Source organism: Pholcus phalangioides, unplaced genomic scaffold (assembly GCF_987345545.1).
Source record: "Pholcus phalangioides strain wild (caught in Gottingen) unplaced genomic scaffold, Ppha-v1.0 ptg000007l_1, whole genome shotgun sequence".
In the NCBI taxonomy this organism is placed as follows: domain Eukaryota; kingdom Metazoa; phylum Arthropoda; class Arachnida; order Araneae; family Pholcidae; genus Pholcus; species Pholcus phalangioides.
The window spans coordinates 2,094,128-2,118,319 of record NW_028301600.1 but is presented as its reverse complement, the minus strand read 5'-3'; the positions used below and the strand labels follow the sequence as shown (position 1 = coordinate 2,118,319).

General features: G+C 34.8%; 1 protein-coding gene across 1 annotated transcript in view; it reads left to right on the top strand.

Annotated features, from left to right (window-relative positions):
* egl (Egl_like_exo domain-containing protein) overlaps positions 1-18,798 on the top strand; it is a 130,047-nt gene extending 111,249 nt beyond the window's left edge. Inside the window, exons 4-5 of the mRNA XM_089232530.1 lie at positions 7,413-7,610; positions 14,020-18,798. Coding sequence (XP_089088656.1) covers positions 7,413-7,610; positions 14,020-14,560 — 739 coding nt within the window. The 3' untranslated portion in view covers positions 14,561-18,798. The remainder of the gene's footprint in view (positions 1-7,412; positions 7,611-14,019) is intronic.
* Positions 18,799-24,192: the final 5,394 nt, after the last annotated feature.

Below are 24,192 nucleotides of genomic sequence, written 5' to 3'. Positions count from 1 at the left end.
GTAATATCGACAGGCTGGAATCAATTGAAAATAAATCCTCTCACTTTAGCCAAGACAGTTGGTTCTCCATGTATATTTCCGAACTTAAAAACACAGATTAAATCTTTACACTCACCGTTTTATTTCCTGATTAACCGTACTATGTAATCATAGACATCTAAACTTTGATACCTCTAGAATCTTATCTAAGCCAAAAATTAAACCATATCTCCGCTTCTACTGACTGTTTAAAATTTATTTTCTTTCTACATTCCATTGCTGACTGGAACAAACTCCCCTCCACTGTTTTTGATTCACCCACAACAAATGTATTTTTTTAAAATGTAAAGCAATATCTGTCACCATCAAACACATTCTAATGTCATAGCTGCCAAGTCTCCCGAATTTTTCGGGAATCTCCCGAATTTTAGCTTCATCGCTCGACCTCCCGAAAAGTTCTTAAATCTCCCGAATTTTTACGAAAATCACAAAAATCCATAATTGTCCCTAAAAATTCCCTACTTCATTAAAAAAAAATCCCCGCTTATGAAAACAATCCCTGAGGAATTTCTTGTGGGGCATGAAGCCTCTTTTTTTCCCCTTTCGAAATCACGTCGTAAATGGGGAAATTCCCTTTTTAAGGAAGTTTTACAAACCCTCTGATGGTAACAAGAAAGTTGTTTGCCTTATCGTGCAGGGAAATGGCTTAGCAGCCAATAGTCCTGGATAATAATTGGATAAGATTATAATGACGCGCATATGGTCAAAATTTCTTTTGTTGAAGTTACGTACGTGCGATATAACAAAGCATGAATACTGATAAGCAAAAACATATTTAATCAATTTTAAAGATGCTTATACCCCGATGAATTTCCTTTCATCAAACGTTCCAGAAGAGGGCCGACTTTTCCTTTTTGTACAAATTGTGTTACGGACATAAACATCAGTCATGGTGGAAAGAGTGACATCATCACTCATGTGAAATGAAAAAAAAGACAAGCAAGTGTCACAAAAAGTCAGTGTTCTTCAAAAATTGACGGTGTTTTCCTTCATCTTCCAATGATTTTGGGGTCATTCGCGCAGAATGTTTGTTCACAGCGTTTCTGATTGAACACAATATTTATTTTTACATCATTGAAGTTTTGGCCTCCAATTTCACTACTTTTTTGCGTAGGAATTTTATTCCCAAGGGTTTAACTTCTATGTGTGTAAAATCCCTATTTTAATTTGACTTCAGTTTTTGAGTAGGGATTTTATTCCCTACGCTTTAACTTTTATGTTTGGAAAATCCCTATTGTATTTATTAGGGAGTGGTTTCAGCATAAAATACGGGTTTGCGCGAAAATCTCCCGAATTTTCATTTTCAAAAGTTGGCAGCTATGTAATGTATAGGCCTTGCCAACATTATTGTATTAATAAAATATTAGATACAAATACATACATGTCATGATGCAAACAAAATATATACGTCATTAATCATGTAAAGTTTAATGTATTCTTGTTTAGGTCGACATTGTTTTTTGCAGGTTGATTAGATTAGATTTATGGAATATTCCTTCATTTGATTAAAAAGATAACAGCACAATTATTATATTATATATCTGGGGGTCTAAAGCACAAGGATATGCATATATATCCCTGACCTGGCCCTGAGACCACATGGGATAACTCTGATGGTCGGACGTGGTGAATAAACCCAGCCCGCAAAAGAAGAATTGGGCTGAGTGCAACTGGCACTAGTTTAGAAAATAAAATTGGGCTATAATGTCTAAAAAGGTCCTGCACTTCTCCTTGTGCAGAGGAACCTGGGTCAAAAAACTATCCACCTAACTTCGTCCTCTTCACCTTCAGTCTATTTACAACATCTTTGGGTGTTACAAGTTTACATCATCCTTATACAATATGATATGCTATTACAAAATAGAAATTACAACATTAGTTTACAACATTACAAGGACTATATACAAAAATTCCACATGAAATTTAATTTAGCTGTCCACAAAATTTGCACGAAAAGGTGACTTACACTCCCCTTTGCGCGAAAAGTCTGCGACTTGTTCTTTCCTTTATTTGTGGGAAAAGTCTGCATCTTAAAAACTTCAACAGTCTTTGTCCTAACCATAATTTCACAAACAGTACAAAATTATGGCTAAAAGTCACAATTTGTGGCATCTCATAACCACTGCACCTCTCTTTGATAAACTCGACTGGTACCAGTGTTACACTGGTTATCTGTCGAGTAGTCAGTCTTCTTCATCTTATTAAAGGATACACAATTCATACACTTGATATCTTTATCACCAGCCTGGTATCTATGGCCCTCCTCACCACATCGCCTGCACACTTCCTGCAACGTTTATCTTGTATTTCCCGGTTCTTTATCTTTTTTACCGCAGAAACCTTTGGATGGATGACAATAATGAATGAAACAAGACTTTAATTAAACTATAAATATTTATTCAATTATCAGTTAACTATTAGTAAAACATTTTAACAAACAATTATCACATTTAACCTTTTCTCTCAATATTACAACGAAACAATAAAACAGAACGATTTCACCGCCATGTCCAGGTATTCACGTATTAGTTCACAACGTCCACAAGACACTCCAAAATGTCTACTTCACGGCAGAAGACTCCCCGACACCAGGTTCAGACGAGTTTGGTGTCTCGAAACACGCGTTGAGGCCACAGCTCAGCCACTGCATAGGAAATTGGAGGCGAACGTCCAAGGGTAAGCGGTCTGGCCACTAACTAATCCAGAGGCGATGGGATCACAACGACGTTAGATTATCACATGAAGTAAGGCAATGAGACGGTGAGGTGCCAAAGGCACACCTTTCCAATTTTAACTCATTGTTTTGAGAGACGATCTGGCTCACACCTCAACAGGGCGTGACGCCTTAGTGATGAAGACAGAAGGTTAGTCAGAAGCCAGAGGAAGTAGGTGTTCATGCAGATCTGTCTGGTTTTTATACAGGAGCGTTCCCACGATGCTTCATGAAAGAACCAATCACAAGGTCAAAGGTGCGGTATTGAGCTTGCGTCTAATTTACATAACTTCATGAGAGAAAAGGAAATATTGTAAAAATTATAATACTGAATCTGGCAACCAAACATAAGACGGCGGCCGATCGGCGGACACACGATCCTGCTGATCGATCCCAGAGACAAAAAGGTAAAACAAACTAAAATCTATTAAAATGACTAGGATAAGGACGATTTCCTCGGGAGCCTAATGGTAATGTTACATTTCATTTTCTTACAAGCTCGTGCCAGATGACCAAATCTCCAGCAGTTAAAGCACTGGAGAGGTTTGGCAAATTCCTGAATCTTACATTGCTGCGAGCCCACATAAACTGCTCCATTCTTTATGACTCGATCAAAAGTCTTAGGATCTATTTTTAAGATCCAATTTACACCACCACTCCTAGCTGAAAATTTGGACGCAGCACTAATTGTTGTTTCGCCCTGTGATTGTGGCACTTGACTAATTGTACCTATAAGTTCACCTTTTTCAATACAATTATCTACATCAGGGTTTTCCAACCGGTGTTCCACGGAACCCTAGAGTGCTGTGAGAGCTTTTTTGGGGACCCGGGGAATCAAAAGAGATGGAACCCCAAAAATCCCAGAACCCTGGTAGCTTGAAAAATGTTCTTGTCACTGTTTCACCTGAAGCAATTTTTTATTTTTATTTCTGTAGAGAACGGGTACTCTAAAATAATTCAGAGAAAATATTGGATAATCGACCAGCAGAAGACAAACAATATTCTTGTTGTCTCCTTTCTTTTTTTCTTCCTATTCTCACACACAAATCCTTCAGACAACAACAGTCAAGATGACTTCCTGGGAATTAGTATTCCCAAAACTCTCAAGACCTATATGAGGATTTTTATGATGGTCTTCCTTCAAAGATTTGGAAGTATAAATTTGTTCCTTTGCATTCTGTGCTCCCCCCCCCCCTCCCAGCCTGTCTCTCTTCCTTGAAATCACCAATTGAAATTCATGGTGTCAGATTCTTATCACTTTTCTGACTAGCAAATCCTAAATAGCAATCCTAAGATTCTTGAGAAAAATTAGCCATGATATTAAATTTTTCAAAATAATATTATTAATTACTTAAATAACCTAATGCACATTTCATCACCGTTCCTTAAATTCTGAGCATTATATTGTTCTTCTGAAGATTTGAAAAAAAAACATAACTTTTCATTTTTTGAAAAAGTTTTTTTTTTGTTTTTTTTCCCATATCTAAGCAAAGCAGATAATAGTTGGACATTGAGTCCAACTCTCTAAAAGTTGTCTAAAAGCGAAGAACCGAAATACTGGATATCAGTGTTTCTCAAAGTCTCTCAGGGGCATCGCCAACCTTTGTCAAGGGCATCGCGGCAAGCTGTTGACATTGCCGATTGCCTGTTCAGTGCTTTAAAGGGGTGTTTTTTAACTATTCTGAGTAGGGCTGTAACCAGAAAGGAACTTGGGAGTTTTGGTGACCCAGGCACCGGATCACGGGGGCGAAAATTTCACGCTTTAATTTCTCCCCCCAACATTAGTGGGGGGGGGGGGGTTCCTTAATGTGTGCTTGCCCCGGCTGACCAAGCATCTGGTTGCGGCCTCTGATACTATACCTCTGTCAACAATCAGTGAATTAGTCTATCATCAAAGTTTAGGACTTTTGAGGTGACAATATGCAAAGAAAAACTATTATTGTGATACATTTCTGTAATCCACAATAATTACATCGATTCAATGTATAGAAATGATCATTCTCGGAAGAACGTCTCGAGAAAGGCATTGACATTGACCTGCGTTTTTTTTCTCCTAATTATTCTTTTGTTTAATGTTAAAAGAAAAGCGTAAGGGAAATTTCCCACGAGTGACCATCATTGTATGTGGGTGAGTTCAACGAAAATGTCAATATTCCCACTCCTAGTAATAACACATAATCGCTCTCAATGTCTAATCAGTGTTGGTCATGTAACATCCCATGACAAGCAAATATTTAGCATGCTCCAGGAAAACAAAATGGTCAATTGCTAAAAACTGACCGTCCTTTCACTTAATTTTTTTTGCTCAAGTTGGAATTTTTCGCTCCTCTGAGGCCACGATATCAGTTTGTTCTCTTTCATCACAAGGGAAGTGATCCAACAATTTGGCTGTAGTTTCGTTGTGTTCTTATTTGTTTGAAGCCTCAGCTCATCTTGTTTTACTCTGTTGAAGCTTAAGAATAAATAGTTTTTGTTCATATTCACTATAGTTGGTGATGGTTTAGCATCCTGGACTGGGGGGGGGGGTAATATTCACCCCTTTCTCTTACTTTGACCACTCGTTCCACATTTCCGATGAGAATGGTGTATGCCAAAATTCACACTCAACCCATGACCAAGTACACGGCGTAGTAATTTTTTCTTCTCATTCTGTATTTTGTTATCAATATTATTTATCGTTAACAGCAATTTCATCAAAGGTAGTGACTACAATTTTTATGAGAAGGGACAAACATGATTTTGCCACCCTCTCCACTTAAATTCTGATGATTTTATAACGGTATTTTTGTTCTTCACTGATATTTGTCGCCCCCTAAAGTTTGGCGCCCGGGGCAGTGGCTCCCTCCCCAGTTCCGGCCTTGATTTTATCTTTTTTTTTTTACTATTTTCTTGTTCTTTTGACAGTTTCTTGCATTTTGCGAATTTTAATGTGAATATTTAAACGAGAAATCAGTGATGCTGTGTACTAGTTGTCAAGATTAAAAAACCGTGGGTATTTGTGAAATACTAATTACATAGCAGTGAAATATGGTAACCCAGGTCAATAAGATATTCGCGAACTGTGCCACAAGATGCTGTGTTCAATACCCTCTTTTGTCCTTTACATTGCCTTTTCTGATACAAGGAACTATTGCAAAAACAGCGCATTGCTATGATCAAACAGCACATTGCTATTGAAGAAAACCAAACCAAAACCACCAAAGAAAACCACCAAACGTTTGGCATTCAAACCCCTCTCATGTGCTTTCATTTCTGAGAGTAACCACCATATTCTCACTTTCTTGCAATCTGTTTCTCATAATTTGGAGCTCCTTCTGAGGTTCTTCAAGTCTCTTTTTTATCAGTTCATCTTCACCAGATCTTTCAGAAGATAAACTGGTGCTTCTTTCCCTAACTTCTTTCAGTTCTTTAGCCAAATGTCCTTGGACTTTCTTAAGTTCAACTATTTCGGTCATCATGTACCTACATCACTTTTCGATACTCTTCAAGCACTTTTTTCATCTTCATCAAATTCTCTCCTTTCTAATTTTAGAAATATGTCCCATCTTAATCACTCCTTCTTCTAGGGTTTTAACCCTAGAAAGTGCCTTTACAGGCTCTTTTGGTGCACTCACTTCTAGTTCAGCTATTACGAGTTCTCAGTTTCATCGGGCGAAGACTTGTTGCCTTCCCCGTTCGCTGGCAAAATGCCACCCCAGCTCAACCACGAGGAGGTGGGGGGGGGCGGGGCTTCCCTATTCATGAACCAGCACTTTGTCAGATAATTCTTCAAAGTTTTTTAACTATAAAAATTTATAACCATAAAGTTCTATATGTAATTTCTCAATTTTTCTTTAGCACATTCCAATTCAATTTCTGGTTCACTGGGCCGAAGCACAAGGGGTATAAAAAAAAAAGACTTAACATTGCACTTATACTCCTTGTGCTTTAGATCCCTCATATGTTATTTATGTATATAATAATGTTGGCCAAGGCCTATACATGCATTATATACAGGGTGTTTTGTTAATAGACTGACAAACTCAGAAGGTTGTTAGTAGGCATCAAGAGGAACAAAAATTGCAATGGAACATGGTATTGCAAACCACGTTGAGAGGGTGAAAACCACGAAAAATGCATGCAGGTTCTGAGTCCAGAGAAGACGAAAGGTGGATGTCAGTTGGATTGGCCACGCAGGACTCACTGCTTGGCCTCCACGTTCACCGGATCTCAATTTGTGTCACTTTTTCCTCTGGGGTCACTTTAAATTCGCTTATGTGATGCCTGAGGACACACCAGAGGATTTCATAGCACGGATTGTCGTCACTGCGGCAGATATCAAAAGGGTACCTGGTATCTTCGAGTGCATCTGGGAATCGTTTTTGTCATTGTAGACTGTGCAATGACGTCAGCGGCCAACAACTTTTGTAATAATTAATCAAATAAATATTTTTGTAGTTATTATTGTACTTCTTGTCATTCCAGCATGACATCGAAACCTGCATGCATTTCTCGCGATTTTCACCCTCTCAATGTTGTTTGTGACACCATGTTCAATTGCAATTTTTGTTCCTCTTGATGTCTACTAAGAACCCTCTGAGTTTGTCGGTCCATTAACAGCACCCTGTATACCTATAGGCCTATACATGTATATTCTTTCATTAGAGTAATTTGTTTCCAGATTATTAAGACCAGATTCAATGAAAATGCTGCACGATCTTTGCTATGAACAGATCATGACATATATCAATCCTGATGAAGTTAAATCTTTGAAGAAACAAAGAAAAATTGATATGGAAGTTATAGATCTGAAACAAAAGTTGAACTCTTCTCTGACAAAACAAGTTGTTTTGAGCAATCGGGAAATCAGATTGCTAAGGTGAGTGTTTTTTTTATTACATTGGGACTTTACTGCTTGTTTTTATCAAAGTGATTCTGTATTCCTACCTTCTTCCCCATCAAAAGCTTTTCGTTACATTCTACCTTAGAAAAAAAAAAAGAGACTTGAACACACCCCCCTTTCAACATATTCTGTTATACAAATGTCAGATGAATATATACCTGCGTGTGTATGTAAAACCATGTCATTCACGTCTTTGCCACTGTTGGGACCAGACGTGCTTTTATCGTGCTCCACTTGCCGACCAATAGCAGTAGTTTTATCCGGAACTGTTGCTGGAGATTGCGCCATTTTGTGTCTTTCTTTGTTTATTCTTCGTTCTCATGATTTGCGTATCTTTTATTTTTTGGGTCATATTCTGCGGTGTTTTCTTTATTCTTCTAGATTGTGTGTTTAATTTACTCTCTAATTTGATTTTGTCACCCGATTTTCTGCACATTATTGGATTTGCGAGATAAGTGTTTTTTTTATTGCTCTCAATTTTTTTAAATTTTTGTTGTGTATATATATATTCGATCGACTTTTTTTTCTCACTCTCATTTCATTTCATTGTACTTTTACAAGGTTTATGTTTTCCCCACTTCTTTGATATAAATCCGTGGGTGTTTTGGACGTTAGTGTTAGCAAACAGTGTATACTTTTCCCTGGTGCTCCCAGTAAATTTTTGTTTTTTTGTTTTTTCCATTTGGGCCTATTGTTTTTAGTGTTAGTGAGTAGAGATAGTTAGCTAATTCTAATAAGTATAAATTGTACTTTGTAGCTTAATACTTTTTTTGGGTGTGTTGTATTCTTTATATACATATATATTCTCTTCTTCGTTATTTAGTGTTGAGCATTTTATTTTACTTAATTTTTTTGTACAATCTTTTATGTATATTTTGCATTGTTATGTATTTTACATTATTTTAATTTTCTGTTAACGTTCCTAATTTTCCTATTTTTTAAGTATTTTTATCTAGTTTTAGCAATAGTGTTAGTATGCCTTGACCTCGACTAGTGTTCTGTAGGGCTTGTGACGGGAGGTTCCCTGATCTAGGGGTATAATAGCTGATAGTTTCAATTGTAAAGGGTGTTTGGATAGAGCAAGGTTGGAACTCGAGGTCGAAGTGTTACGGGAAAAAGGTAGGGTTATAGAGGGCTTGGTTATAATGGAGCAACTTGTTGTCGAGCCACCGGTTGATGAAGAAGCAATCTCCACGAACAACGACAGTTTAGAGGGCGAATGGGTGGTCGTGGATGAGGTAAAGGGGGATAGTGATAGGGGTTTAATCATCGGCGATTCTATGGTTAGGGAACTTGGGAACAGAGTGTGTAGGGATTTTCAGGGTTTCGAGGGCTGTTGTCTTCCTGGGGGAAGATAAGCAATGTTCGAGACGTTTTTCATCGCCGAAAGTTGCCCTTGCGGGTGATTCTGTGGGTGGGAATAAATCAGATAGGAGCGAATATTAGTGAGTCTCTGTCAGAGTACCGGGATTTACTATTATTCACTAGGGAGTGGGGCTCAGATGTGGCAGTGATTCCAGTACTGCCAAGGTGTAGTAGAGGGTCCCAAGTAGCACAAAGATATAGATCTATATCGTAAAATTTCAGTTTCCAATATAGATCTATATCGGGCCACGATATCGTTCTGGCTAAAAAAGGCATAGTCGGAGATAAATAGATCTATATCGTGAATGTGATATATTCAAATACTTCAAATTTTGTACGATAGATGGCGCCCTTTTGGAAAAAATAAAAAAAGTGTAATTATCTGGAGGTGGGTGGGTTTGAACCCATGTACCCTGAACTCTTAAAAAATACAGAATAAAAAATATGTAACACAAAAGAGTTAAAATTCTCAAAGTATGGTAAAAAATGAAAACATCAAAGGAAAAAAATAAATAATTTTAAGAAAAACACACATACAACAAAAACAAGAGCAATTTTTTTAAATTAAAAAATATGTGCAATTATAAAGTGGCAATTAAAGTTACGGTGGATAAGTTTTCGCTCCTCCTAAAACACCAACATCTACGATGTAAAACATACACAGTAAGGATTCAATTATAACTGATGAAATGATTTTGATATATCAACATAATTGATCCTATTAAAATCAAAATTTCACATGAAAAATTATTCATTCAAACGTTTTTAATTTCAATTCAAACAAAAAATTGTACACTCGACTTTAAATTTTCTCCAAATTTTTATTTGAAAACAATATTTTTATTTAAAGGCACACAATATGGTGATATATCAGCATATTGTGTATCTGATATATATCTTTGTCAGGTTCACAATATAGATGTATGTCATGTTCAGGATATAGAGCTACGTCTTCTTTGATAGATCTATATCAGGTCTATATCGAGAATCGGATATAGATCTTTGTCAGGTGCACGATATAGATCTATGTTTTTCAAACTATATTAAAATAATTTATTGTCCCAAGTTGTTGTCCTTCAAAGTAGAGATTATTCACATGGAATCAAAAATACATATTTGGCTGAAAAATTAAAGAATTGATCAATTAACATCATAAATAATTTGCACCATATACGACGAGATCGTTCTGTATCATAGTTATGACATCTGATATTCCTCTGACATTTCGATATATAACGATATGGTCCAAATATTGTACTATATCGTTGTGCTACTGGGGGTATAGGACTAGGATCCACCAATTCAATTTAGGCCTGAGAGACATTGCTCCTCAGTTGGGGCCACGTTCTTGGAGCATCCCGCATTTACCGATAGATGGCTTCATTCGGATGGAATCCATCTAAATAAGAGGGGGGGTCTGGGAGGTTTACGATAGTCTTAGGTCAAGTTTTTTACTCCCAGACCACGTAGTCGGGAATGCGGGTTAGTTAATGATAATCGCAACAGTACTGACGGGGAATTACCCACCTCTGACTTGGATGGCTTCTCGATTGACACTAAATCACCTGGCAAATTAAAATGTGTGCTAATAAATGCTGGAGCTTGGGTAATAAGAAATATTTTTTAGAAACTATGATAGTTGTGGAGGGCTTGGATCTTATAGCCATTACAGAATCTTGGGCAAACGATGGGGATGAATCTTTCTTACACATCTCAGGATACAATACTTTTTTGAGAAATAGATCTGATAGGAAAGGGGGTGGAGTGTTGATATACGTGAAATCATGTTTGAAGGCTAGAGAGTGTAATGTGCAGAGAAGTGATATTGAAATTATATTGGGTTGAGCTTGAAAGCAAAAGATGTCATAAACTTATTGTTGGGGTTTGTTACAATCCACGGAATAGGGATCCAAACTACATCACCAAACTTCATGATGAAATTTGCTATAAGTGTAAGCATAAGAGGGTTGTAATACTTGGGGATTTCAATTACCTGGGTATAGATTGGAAGAATCTTTCAGCTGGAGATCAATGTGAAAGGGACTTTCTCAAGTTGGTGCTCGATAATTTTTTTGCATCAGCATGTATCAGAAGCCACTAGGGGTACTGCTATTTTGGATTTGGTTGCTACTAGTTCTGAGGATCTTGTTGAATATGTTTCAGTGGGGGATGAGTTTTCTTCCAGTGATCATCATGTTGTCAGTTTTCAGTGTAACTTTTCTTTGACTAAGGTTGATAACAAAGACTAAACAAAGTTCCTAGTTTTCAGAGAACTAACTTTGATGTTTGAAGAAAAAAGTTAGGGGAAGTTTCGAAGACTGGTTGTGGAATCAGTTGAGGTGGTAAGTCAATGGGATGAATTTAGTTCGAATATGTCCAAGTTCACCTCTGCATAATATCTGGAAAATAACTGCTTCCTGGTCATACTCTTTGTTTGAAAAAGGTGTGTTTGTACATTGCAGCCTCTATGATTCACGGATATCGTGCATAACCTTTATCTTGAAAAGAAAAGAGCATTCAGTGTGTTTAAAAGTGGACGAGATGACATATCATTGTTTACTGATAAAAGAGCTCTGAAGAAAGCGATAAGGGATAGTAAAAAGGAACTTGAATCCGGGTTGGCAGACAACATTGTTTCTGACCCAAAATCATTTTTTAGATATGCCAATAATGGATGTAAAGGGACAGTTGGGCCCCCTGTGAATAGGAGGGTCTAGGTTAGAGAACAATGTAGGCATGTGTAGTGCTTTCAATGACTTTTTCTCATCGATTTTTAATGGAGATAATGATATTCAATGGACAGGTGTTGCATGGGGTAATAAAATCCTCAACGATGTTCAAGTGAAAGACGTGGAGGTCCTAAATCGTCTAAGAAATGTATGTGCAAGCAAAGCACCAGGACCAGATGATATCTATCCCAGGGTCCTCAAGGAATGTGCTAATGAATTGTTGGGGCCAGTCACACAGATATACAAGAGTAGTGTTGCTGAGGGTATCATCCCAAGAGATTGGAAACTTGCTAACGTTGTTACAATATTTTAGAAGGGTAGTAGAGAAGCTGTGTCCAATTATCGTCCAGTGAGTTTGACGAGTTCCCTCTCGAAAATTTTGGAAATTATCATCAAAAGGCAGTTTGTGAAGTGGATAGACGAGAATAATGTATTGTCGAATAATCAGCATGGGTTCAGGTTGGGGAAGTCATGTGTAACTAATCTCCTTTGCTTCTATGATCTGACTAAGGCTTTGGGTAAGGGCAAAAATGTAGATGTTGTTTACCTTGATTTCCAGAAGGCATTCGATCGTGTCCAACATGGTAAACTCTTGAAGCGTTTACATGAGATTGGAATTGGGGGCAACTTGCTGAGTTGGATAGAATCGTGGTTAAGAGATAGATCGCAAAGAGTTATGGTGAACGGGGAATTCTCTGGTTGGACAGACATCACAAGTGGAGTTCCTCAGGGAAGTGTCCTTGGCCCCATACTTTTTTCACTTTTTATCGATAAATTCGATCAGGGTATCGATGGGATTACTAGCAAATTTGCAGATGATGTGAAGCTAATGGGGGTAATCGGGAATCAAAACGATAGGGAGTTGCTCCAGACCAACCTAAACAGGATTGCAGCATGGGCAAATGAATGGAGCATGACGTTTAGCGTTGATAAGTGCATGGTTTTGGTTCGAAGAACGCACGGTTCTCTTACGAGTTGAATGGTATCACTATCCCGGATGCAATTAGGGTCACCGATTTCGGAATTATCATTGACGAGCGGCTTAGGTTTTCTGAACATTGTTCAGCGGTGGTCAAAAAAGCAAATATAATGCTTGGTCTCATTTTCAAAAAGGTCTCTTCGCGTTCTCCTAAGGTCATTCTTCCGCTTTTTCGAGGCTTAGTTCGTCCTGGACTTGAGTACCTACGGAAGGACATAGACTTGGTTGAAGGGGTGCAGAGAAGAGCTACGTATGTCCTTATTGGTACACGGGGCTTGAGTTATGAAGAGAGACTTCATTTTTTGAATATGCTTACATTGGATGAACGCAGGTGTCGAGGAGATATGATCGAAGTTTTCAAAATTTCCAATGGGATGGACCATGAACTTTTAGTACACCGCCAATCGACTGCTTTTACAAGGGGACACCAGTATCAATTGGTGAGGGACAATGAGGTATCTCATTGAGACAGGTGAGGTATCTCATTGAGACAGGTGAGGTATCTCAGCAATGGTATGGTATCTCAGGGAATTTTTATCTAATAGGGTTGTTAATAAATGGAATAGCTTACCCCCGGAGGTAGTAAATTGTAACACAATTGTCACGTTTAAAAAGAAATACAATAAACATGTTGGGGTAAATCGAGAAGCTATTCATACTTAGAATAAGACAATCATAAGTATTCTTTATGGGCATTGTATAATATCTTATCATGTGTATATATTGTTTACAATTTTTGTTAATTGCATTTTTAATTGGGTTGCTGTATTTTTGAAATATATGACATCCATATTTTTATGGGCATCTTTTTCTCAGCCACCTCGTTTGGCATTTTGCCTGTTGTGGCGTTGTATTTTTTCTGAAGATGCTCTCTATTACCAAGGCCAAATACATTGATTAGTGTAAAAAATTCGTGTACAGTGAAATCCTAACATAACAATACTCTGCAGACCAAAAACATTTGTCTGCCACAAAAAAAAAATTCTAATTAATTAGTTTATTAATAAAATGAAGTTAGGTGTTTTGCCTAAAAAAAAGGGATTTCCACATTACACCTCGGTTTACTGCATACAAAGCACAACACAAAAATTCATCAACATTTTTGGTTACCACGTATTGTAAAATGTCAATATTATTACGCATGCTCTTAATATTATTACGTTAAATTGTTATTTTCTATGCGTGTTCTTTGCAAATAGCACTGTATTTTTTGCTTTTAATAACTAAAGCAGAACATTTCTTTAAATATACATGATGAATTTCAATTTTACTGTTCAATTTATTGTTCTCTGGTTATTTATTTATATCATAGGTATATCGAGCTTACTTCTCAAGAACGTGCCAAAATTGAAGGCACACCTAAAGTAGCAAAGAAATTGGAAAGATTGCGTAGTAGAGGAACTAGTAATGACTCTGGATCTATGCATTCTGGTTCTGGGAATGCTGATGATAACTTTTCTGATGATAGTAGTGTAGATTGTGCTGGAGAGTATGAAGACAGTTTAAACACTAGAGGTGGCGTGAGCAGTGAACAAAGCTCTTATTTCTCAGACAATTTTGCTTCCTACACATCACCTACTCATTCTCTATCAAATTTTCACATTGTTAGTCCTGAACTGACAAATGGAAATGTTGAAAATTTTGGCAGCTGGTCACCCGGTGGCAGCATTTCTAGTGGGGGTATGAACTGTTGTAATTGTGATTGCCATAAAAGATTTTCATTATCTCCTAAACATAATAAATTACAGAATGCCATCACCTCTGATTCAGATACACAAACACTGTCTACTGGAGATATCATCATTACCAAAGTATATTTTGATGATAAGAAAGTAAACGGGATGGGAGAGTAAATTTATTCAAATTTTTGTAATGCATAGGTGTAATATTAATAACTAATATAAGCTTGAAGTTACATAGGATTGGGAAATCTCTTATATAACATTTAGGCATGTATTTGACTGGTGAATGCAAATGTTAGATCTCTTCTCTCAGAAAAATGTTTTGTGCATTTATAAACTTATATATAAGTTTTTTAATTCATATTAATGTTTATGATTTATTTACTTCTTTTATCTATTTTTATTTACTTCCACACATCACTCTCTTCACAAAATTATTTAAAAATTTTTAACCAGTCTTGAAAACTCAGTTTCTGAGTGTGATAAGTTTTTTTTGTGTACATGTGTCTGAACACTGTTTTATTTGGTTCATTTTCATGAAATAGTAGTTGTCATACCCTTTGTTATTTCCAGTTTTGCATAATAAATTAAATCAGAACCTTTAATCCTTAAACTGCCATAAACTGATGCAAAGTCATCCCTGTCTGAGCTGGATATCGATTATCAGTTGATCATTTTTGTTTCACACCATGGCCATTCTGTGCAAACAAGAGCTTATCAGACAGCTTATAGCAGATTCAGATCAGCTTTCTTTTTGTGTCTTTCACTGAGAGGTTGTTACACTTAACTATTCTCCATGTGGGAATTATTTGCAGCAGCTGCAAGCAATGTAGTTATTTTTGCACCATCCCTGTCCTGCAAGTGCTGGAAGTTGAACAAAGTTCTACAGAACCATAGGCTGGTATGCTAGCCATTTATTTTCTTGGCAGTTATTTGCAATCAGTTTAAAATAATTGATATATCTCTTGTGCAATTATTGGCAAACCATTAGATGACATATGAATGCATTAGAAATATCAGTACATTTATGTTGGTCTAATTGAAAAATTACTTCAATTGATGGATGATTCTCATATGAGCTTAAAATACATCTAAAAAGTTCTTTGTGAGTTAGCTCTAATTGAACAACTTTCTCTATTTTTAGTTATATGCATATAAATATTTTAATTCATGAAAGATAAGCATGGGTTAAATTTGTTTTACCTGCTTCAATATGGTAAATGATGAAGAATTTTTACATTCAATTTAAATATTAAATTATGATAATAAATTTATGAATTGAAATTAAAATACAGTAGACTCTTGCTAGTGTGGCACATATCAGACCAGGGTATGCCAGATGAGCAAAATTGCAGAATTACTGGAAGTTAGTTAAAAATGCTCATTAAAATAATATAAAATTCTGTGCATAGAGATATGCAATGACACGTTTTCCTTCTCTACACTCAAAGAACAGCGTTTTTAACTAGAACACTGAATTACTGGATGGGTCGGACTAGTGTATGGCTGGATTATCGAGTCTACTGTAATCTATTTTCAAAAAATTTATTGACAATTAGCTATTAGGTTTTTGTCAAGGTTGTTTAAAACAATTATTTCACATTTGTGGTTGCATGTCTTTCATTTGTTGTACATTTTTAAATTATTTTTCATGATGTTTGCGTCTTATTTAAATGTTCTTGTTTGCAAATTTTGTTTTAGTTAAGATTTTCATGCATTTTTGCTCAATGAACTTGAATGCAATCAAAGCAATGAAGTCAGAAACGTATAGAATATGATTGAGTCTGATGAAATTTGTCATTTTCTTTAACATTTCTATTTTTATTTAACACAACACACACACAATCTTCTCTCAGTTTGTAAATGTGGAGAGATGGAAATTCTTTTGTGAGTAATAGAAATATGCCCTGTGAAAATTTCTTTCATCTTTTTTTATGTATTTTGTCAGTCAGACTAAAGGTTGATTACATAGTTGCTATTAACAATATTAAAAATTGAGATGCTATAAATAATTTACATATTTTAGGACATTTTTTGTTACATAACATCACAAGCAGTGTATACTAAAAGTCAAATATATCTTGGATTGGATTATTTAATGCTCCATACATATGATCTGAAAACATCTCATCTAGTTTCCTGTGTAATAATCTCATCACATATTTTATGTATCATGCTTTTGAATTTTTTTTGTTGATTGCTTTTAATTTGATCATTATTTTTTTTCTCGTGATTTTTGTTACTTTTTCATATTTCATGGTTTTTCAAATTATTCAGAATAGCAATATTTTGTCATATTTTCAAATTTTGAAAGTTGCTGCTTGCAAAGATTAGCTATGATAGATATGGGTTTGATATCAATTAGACCATGCTTCTCAAAAGTATCAAAATATTGGGAAAATAGAGTGGGATTTTTAGGCTGGTAAACATACTTGTAAATCTCTTAATTAGTTCCTTCCCTTATCATATCATCAGGCATAGAAAGTACTGTGGTACCTTGACTTATGAGAATATTTTTTCCCCTGAAAGTTACTCGTACCAAAAAATTCTTGTATCTATAACGACACACACAAACTTTTCAAAATAAAATATGAAGATTCTATTAATTTTTTCTGCACCCTCAAAATAATAATGCTTTTAGAACAATCAATTATTATTGCTCAGTACAGTTTATTTTATGCAGTGTTAAAAAAATGCCCTAATTTCTGTTAAATAATCTGCTGTAATGTGTAAGCAGCATCTTAAAAAATGACTGGGGAAAAAAGTTTTGCAGAAATTATGTGGCTTTGTATACATTACTACCACTATAAAAACTTTGTATTCACAACAAGTAATTAAGCTCATCTTATCTGGTTTGTTCATTAGAGCTCTCGTACCGCATGCTTTTTTTCCACATTCTGCAATACTTATTTTCATTTATACAGATAACAATACGGACATCACTATATCGCTATTTTTTTAAATATGATTTCTTTTTACCTGAACAGTTTTTATAGCTGCATTTTAAATATAAAAATAAAATAATGATATCAAATATAAATATAAAGTATATAATATGAAATTAAAAATAAAAACTTTAATTTTTTTTTTTTTCATATATAAGCTACCATTTCCAAAAAATTGAAACCCCATCTTTGCATCTACAGATAGTTTCAAATTTAGTTTCTGTCCTTGAATAATAACTGATTAGGCTATACACTACTGTCTGGCATTTATGTTCATAAAAATATAATTCTGAAGCTTACTGCAAGTAATTTAACTCTTTCTACATCCCATTTATACATAATTTTTGTTTCAACTAAATAAATGCAGAATTTGCTAATTTTGATGAGGGGCCGTTCGAGTATTACGTCATCATCGATGGGGTTTCCGATTTGCTGACTTTTGATGACAAGGGGGAGGGGGGTTTGGATAATGCTTACGTCATCAACCTCCCTTTATGAAAATATGAAATATTTTTAATGGCATCGTACTCGGTGCGCCAAAAACGAGAAAAACCTTTCGATAGCTTGTGGGCACTCTTGAAGTAACATTCCCTCCCCCGTTGATAAGTGCCTTACACAGCCACTTTAGTGATCTCTAAATGTTTCGTGGATCCAAGTGATCTGGAAATGTGTCTGGGTCTCTTAAGTGCTCTGGAACTGTGCCACGCATCCCTCAAGTGATCCGCAATATATGCTGCAGATCACTTAATAATCTGAGAATGTGCCACGGGTAACTTGAGTGATGTAGAACCGCACTGGGGGCCACTTGAATGACATAGTTTTAGAGCACTTAAGGGATCTCTAAATGTGTGATGTATCGCTTAAGTGTTCTGGAACTGTGTCCCGGGTCATTTAAGTGATCTGAAAATGTGCCACGGGCCGCTTAAATGTTCTGGAATTATACCACGGGACACTTAAGCGATCTGTAGATGTGCCGCTTAGTTCATTTTTTTACAAAATTAGGTTTGAGGAGGGCAGGCCGCATTTGGCAGGCACCCAGGGCCATATTTGGTCCACAGGCTTTTTGCGATTTATCATTGTATGGCTTAGAGGGTGGGTCGCAATGAATTTATTTAATAGATAAATAATAGAAAAATAAATAAATAGTAGATAATAATAAATAATGAAAATAAATAATAGATAAATTTAATAGAAAAGATAAATTTTTTGAGTTCATAGCCTTTAACATTGAAATTAAGAGAAATTGATTACAATAACATATAAAGGTATTTTCTTCCGAAATTTCAGTTTTAAAAAATACTTTTTTTTGCATTAAAAAAATAAATTTTTGATCGTGGGGAGGGAGAGTCCCCCACAAGCCCCCCTATGCCCCCACCTCTGTACATCTCTGATCTCACCAATATGCATCAGGATTCAGAGAGGCAGAGCTGATGATGAAATTTTGCTGACAGGGGGGGGGGGGGGGTCAAAAATTTCTAAAAATTTGCTTACGTAATACTTGAACAGCCCCTGAATAAATGTGAAAATTTGATTTGTACTACTCTTTTTTTGTGAAATCTAGATGATTTACACTTTTTTTACCCTCTTAGCAGCAATTACATATATCAGTGGCAAATTAGGCAAGATGTTTTGTATTTCAGTAATTGTGAGATATCTAGCCTTCTTAAAACCCTCTTATTTTGGTAATGATGAGCCCAGATAGTTTTATTGTTTGTTAGCTTCATCTTTGAGTATATTTTTCATCCCTCAACCTGTTGATCAACAGAAAGTGAGCAGAGTATATTGTTCACCTTCTGACAACCAAAGGAGAGAGATGGTGTTTAAAATATAACTTTTTTCCCTTGCCTTTGGAGTAGTATAAGAATATGCATAGTGTAAATAATTGAAAAAGATGGAATATTTCTCTTCTTTGATTTCTTATCATTATTCTCAGAGTTGGGAGAAAAGCACTATCATCTGCACAAAATCAGAAGAATTTTTTCTCCTTGAAAAGATATGGCACTTTGCAGATGGCTTGGTATTTCCATTATGCCAGTTATAATGTGGATCATAAACTTATAAAACAGGTTAAAGCAAAAATAGGTCGGACTTTTGCTGAGCTGAATTCTTTTGAATTCTAGCTTGGGAAATATGAGTTCAGTTGACTTTGGTTTCTGAGTTCTTTCCAAAATTATGGAACTAATCAACAGTATGGAAGGATCATATACTACCCATTCACACATGTTTTATACAGTTAATTTAAAATCTTCTCACGAGGGAAAAAGTCAAGGCAATTTGTGCCAAAAGACAGAATATTTTTTTGACAAATGATAACAGCAAGATTAATGAAGAACACAATATGTTGAAGACAGCAGCAGATAGTTTAAATATATTTATTCTACACATGACATTCAATGCAACAAATCACTTCTTCCAGAACATAGCTATGGTTTCAATCTATCTGAAGTTGTGACAGCATCAACATTATCTTTGAATCCAAATATATTATTAGACAGCTTCTCCAAAATCATTTTTTACAATGATGTGTCACAAGAGATGAACTCATTGAAGGATACAACCATACTACTACTTTTAGTGGTCAACTAAGAGACTTCTTTTGATGTTATGCAGATTTTAAATTTAATAAATGCTGCTATTCGAACTTTGCAAAGAAAGCTATTTAAAGTCGTTTTGAGTCGCTAATAGCATGGATGATATACGGGGTGCATAGCAAACAGTGGGGGTATGGCAATTTAATGACTAACCAATGATCCTAGAGGTATACTTCCAATTAGAAAAAGTTTCCAAATAATGTATAGTACTCAGATATGCATTCATGTTTCAAAGGGTTGTATAGTTATTAAAATAAGAAAAATTAACTTTTATACAATCCCTGTGTGCCCCAAAACCCAATTAGAAAGTTGTCGCAGTCTCTTCTGATGCCAATAAAAAAATTCATTTTTTAATGCTATATTCACAGATATTCAAATTTGAAAAATGGAAGAAATTTGTGGTAGAACAGCATTAAATGCGGGTAAAACGGTTTTTCTGCATTCTTTCTTAAATTTCCTTCTGTTTTTCAAATTTGAATATCTCTGTGAATATTGCACTGAGAAACATGGAATTTTTTTGCTGGCATCAGAAGAGGCAAGGCAACAACTTTCTAATTTATTTTTGGGGTACAAAGGGACTGTATGAAAAGTTAATTTTTTTCTATTTTAATAGCAATGCAACCTCTTGAAACATGAATGACCTATCTGAGTACTACATGTTATTTGGAAACTTTTTCTAATTGGAAGTATACCTCTAGGATCAACGGTTTGCCAGTAAAATGCCATACACCCCTGTTTGCTATGCACCCTGTATATTTCAGTATCCACAATGCAGTTGTTATTGACAGAAGGCAAAGGCTAAAGGACAGGAGCAGATGCAGGGTGATTAAGTGTGAATAGGTTTATAAAATCGCATAATATTTTACGAGATGGACAAATTTTTCTCTTATTATCTGACTCTTGGGAGGGTTGATCCATAGATAGAGACAGACTTCAAAGGCTGGGGAGGGCGCAATAACAATGATGCCAATTCATATAGAGCAGAACCTTGATTATCCAGGCAGCAGATTAACCATACACTGAAATTTTTTAATTTCATGTTAAGCTTGCTCTTATCCATGTTTTTGTTGTGTTTTTTTTTTCATTGGTAACATAAGATTTTGTGAAAGTGGTAATGAAACCAAACATTACCATATTGTAGAACTAGATTTCTCATTATTTTACAGAAATTTACTCTCCATTCTCAGAGGTCTCATGTCAATGCGTTGAAACAGCAGCACACATAAGAACCTAAGAACAGGACATAGTCCTGGAACGATTGGCATTTCAAGATGAACAGCCAATTACAGTCAAGGTCAGGGAAAAGTTCATGTATAGGAGGGATTGCTCAATATGTATTGCTTTCTTTTAACAACTCAAAGACAAGGCACAAGGATTCTGCCATCAGTGAAGCCCAGTATATTAGCATTATGGTTACATAACTGTAGAAATAAGTGTAATTTTATATAATAAATTTTTCGGTGGATAATAGATATACACTGCATAGTCATTTTTAACAGGTAAAATACTTAAATACCTTCTTTATTTTGACTATTTTGTCATTTTAACATTTTTTTCACTCCCTGTGGTATAACCATGTTTTTGGGTTATCCGTGTTCTCCTTTCCCCACCATTAACCTGGATAATCAAGGTTCTACTGTATATGTATTTTCATTAGATCAGTCGGTGCAGCAATTGATACTGGGGGAGGGGCATTGCTCCCCCATATCTCTGCCCACAGGTTAATCATGCTTTTGTCTTGGATCCAAGCTGGCAAGGAAGAGAATAAGGAGACTACTAAAATATTAGTTTTTTTTATATTTCTATTTATTAATTTATTCAAGCATGAAAAATACATATTCAATTGAAGAAATTATACCCTACGAGCCAGGAAAAGTTCTTACTGGATATTTGATACATACACAAATCAATGAATATAAAGTATAAATGTTTCACAAAGTAGTACTTATAGGAACTTTTATTTAGGTTAATACTTAGCCTCATAATTTTACTTGAAAAAAATAAAAAATTGTCATTGATTTTATTCCTTTTTGCAAGTAAATGCTAAATTTTTAAATGGAATTTTTGTGCAAAGAAATACAAAATTTTTGATTTGGAATTTTTTGTGAAATTTTTTTTGTTTATTGGCAAAATTTATGCATTTCTAACCATTATGTACGTAATTACAATATTTATATCTGAAATTGTGTTGCTGCCTTTGTTGTTATCAAAATTTTACTTATGATAATGAAAAAAAAAGTAAATTTTAGATCAAACTATCAGAAAAATAGAGATTATAGTCTAAAGTGAAAAAAATGGACAATTTAGTAGTGATGCATTGCTTTATGTAGCATGCATGTTCCAGATTAATGATATAATAGAAAATATCAGTCAGTGTTTAGATATTTAATTTGGTAGAAATCTCCTGCATGTAAATTTTACTTTTATTCTGTCTTGAATTTTAAATGGACAAAGTTTTTTTTTGCGGTGTATTAATTTATATGCGAAATTATTTGTTTTAATTTTTTGTTAAAAGCATAATTTTGAAAACTATATGAATTTTTTGATTTCTAGGCTTATCTCCTCATTTGGTACATTAGTTATTTTTTAAACACTATTTCAAATAATTTAAGTGCTATTCTCAGCATACATTTTTTTTTGAAAGGATGAGTTTCATAATCAGGAAGCTCATGTTAAATAATGCATAGGGTTGTGATTTTTTTAGCAGCAAATTTTCTACCAAAGCAGTTCGTTCAAAGATGTGGTGACAAATGCTTTTTAATGATTATAGAATGTTAAATTTACTTAGTTAATTTATTAGTATTGACAGTAAAGTGAGACAGTGTATCAGTTATTGGTATAGAAAAATCAATTAATTTTTTTAAAATTATCATTGAATTTTTTATCTGTGTGATTTATTGTGATAACATGATTAGATAGTGCATTTTGATTGTTTGGCTTACTTTTCGAGTAACAGTTGGAAAGAAATTCCCTATAAATGTTTGCAAAATGGTATATTGCAATGATATAAGTTTATTATTCAATATTTTTTTATTGGTTGTCACTGTTAGTGAATTAATTACGCTGAAATTAATGTTTTTTTTTTGAATAAGAGATGTGCTTTGCATAAATATTGCAGTTGGAATTAGATTGTTAATCCTCTAGAATGCAGTAGTGTGTTTTTTTAAACTTTATGTATTGTTTTTCATGTACATACACAATATAGACAAATATACAAAAAAAAATATATAGAAATATAAAATCTCAATTCTATGGCATTGAAAACTTGAAATATTAAAATGCAACTAAAACAACAATGAACACATGTTTTCAAAGTGAATTTATTTTATCTCGTATACATTTATTAGCATGATTAAGAGTGGAAACTCTGTATATAATTATATAGTTATTCAATAGCTAATTCCTAAACTTAGTTTTACAGGTAACTTCTAATTACAAAAAAGGTTTCAAATGCTGTCATATATCTTTTTCAAAACCATCAAAAAGATCAAATTAGGTCTAAAATTAGATTTTAAAATCTAAATTTCAATACCGTGTCCCTGGATCTTACAATTTATATCTAGTGAAAAAAAGCATGTGCTGATATGCTAAAAAAATTGAACCTTGAACATTGAGCTTCATGAATTTCAGTTAATTTACTTCTCTGAATATGTTTCATTCTGGCCACCTCTTCAGAGCAATGTAAAAATTTATACTTAATACAACCACTATATACATTTTTCAGATTTCATTCAATGACATAATATTTCAAGTTTTTGTAGTACTTTTGATGAATAAATTATATTGGTCAAAATTATTTGCATCTGAAATACAAATAAAACGCCACAACAGGCAAAATGCTCAACGAGGTGGCTGATAAAAAGATGCCCATAAAAATATGGATGTCATATATTTCAAAAATACAGCAACCCAATTAAAAATGGAATTAACACAAATTATAAACACATGATAAAATATTATACAACGCCCCATAAAGAATACTTATGGTTGTCTTATTCTAAGAATGGATATTTTCTCGATTTACCCCAACATGTTTATCGTATTTCTTTTTAAACGTGTCAATTGTGTTACAATTTACTACTTCCGGGGGTAAGCTATTCCATTTATTAACAACCCTATTAGAGAAAAATTCCCTGCGACACCATAACCTTGCATTGTCCCTCACCAATCGATACTGGTGTCCCCTTGTAAAAGCAGTCGATTGGCGGTGTACTAAAAGTTCATGGTCCATCCCATTGAAAATTTTGAAAACTTCGATCATATCTCC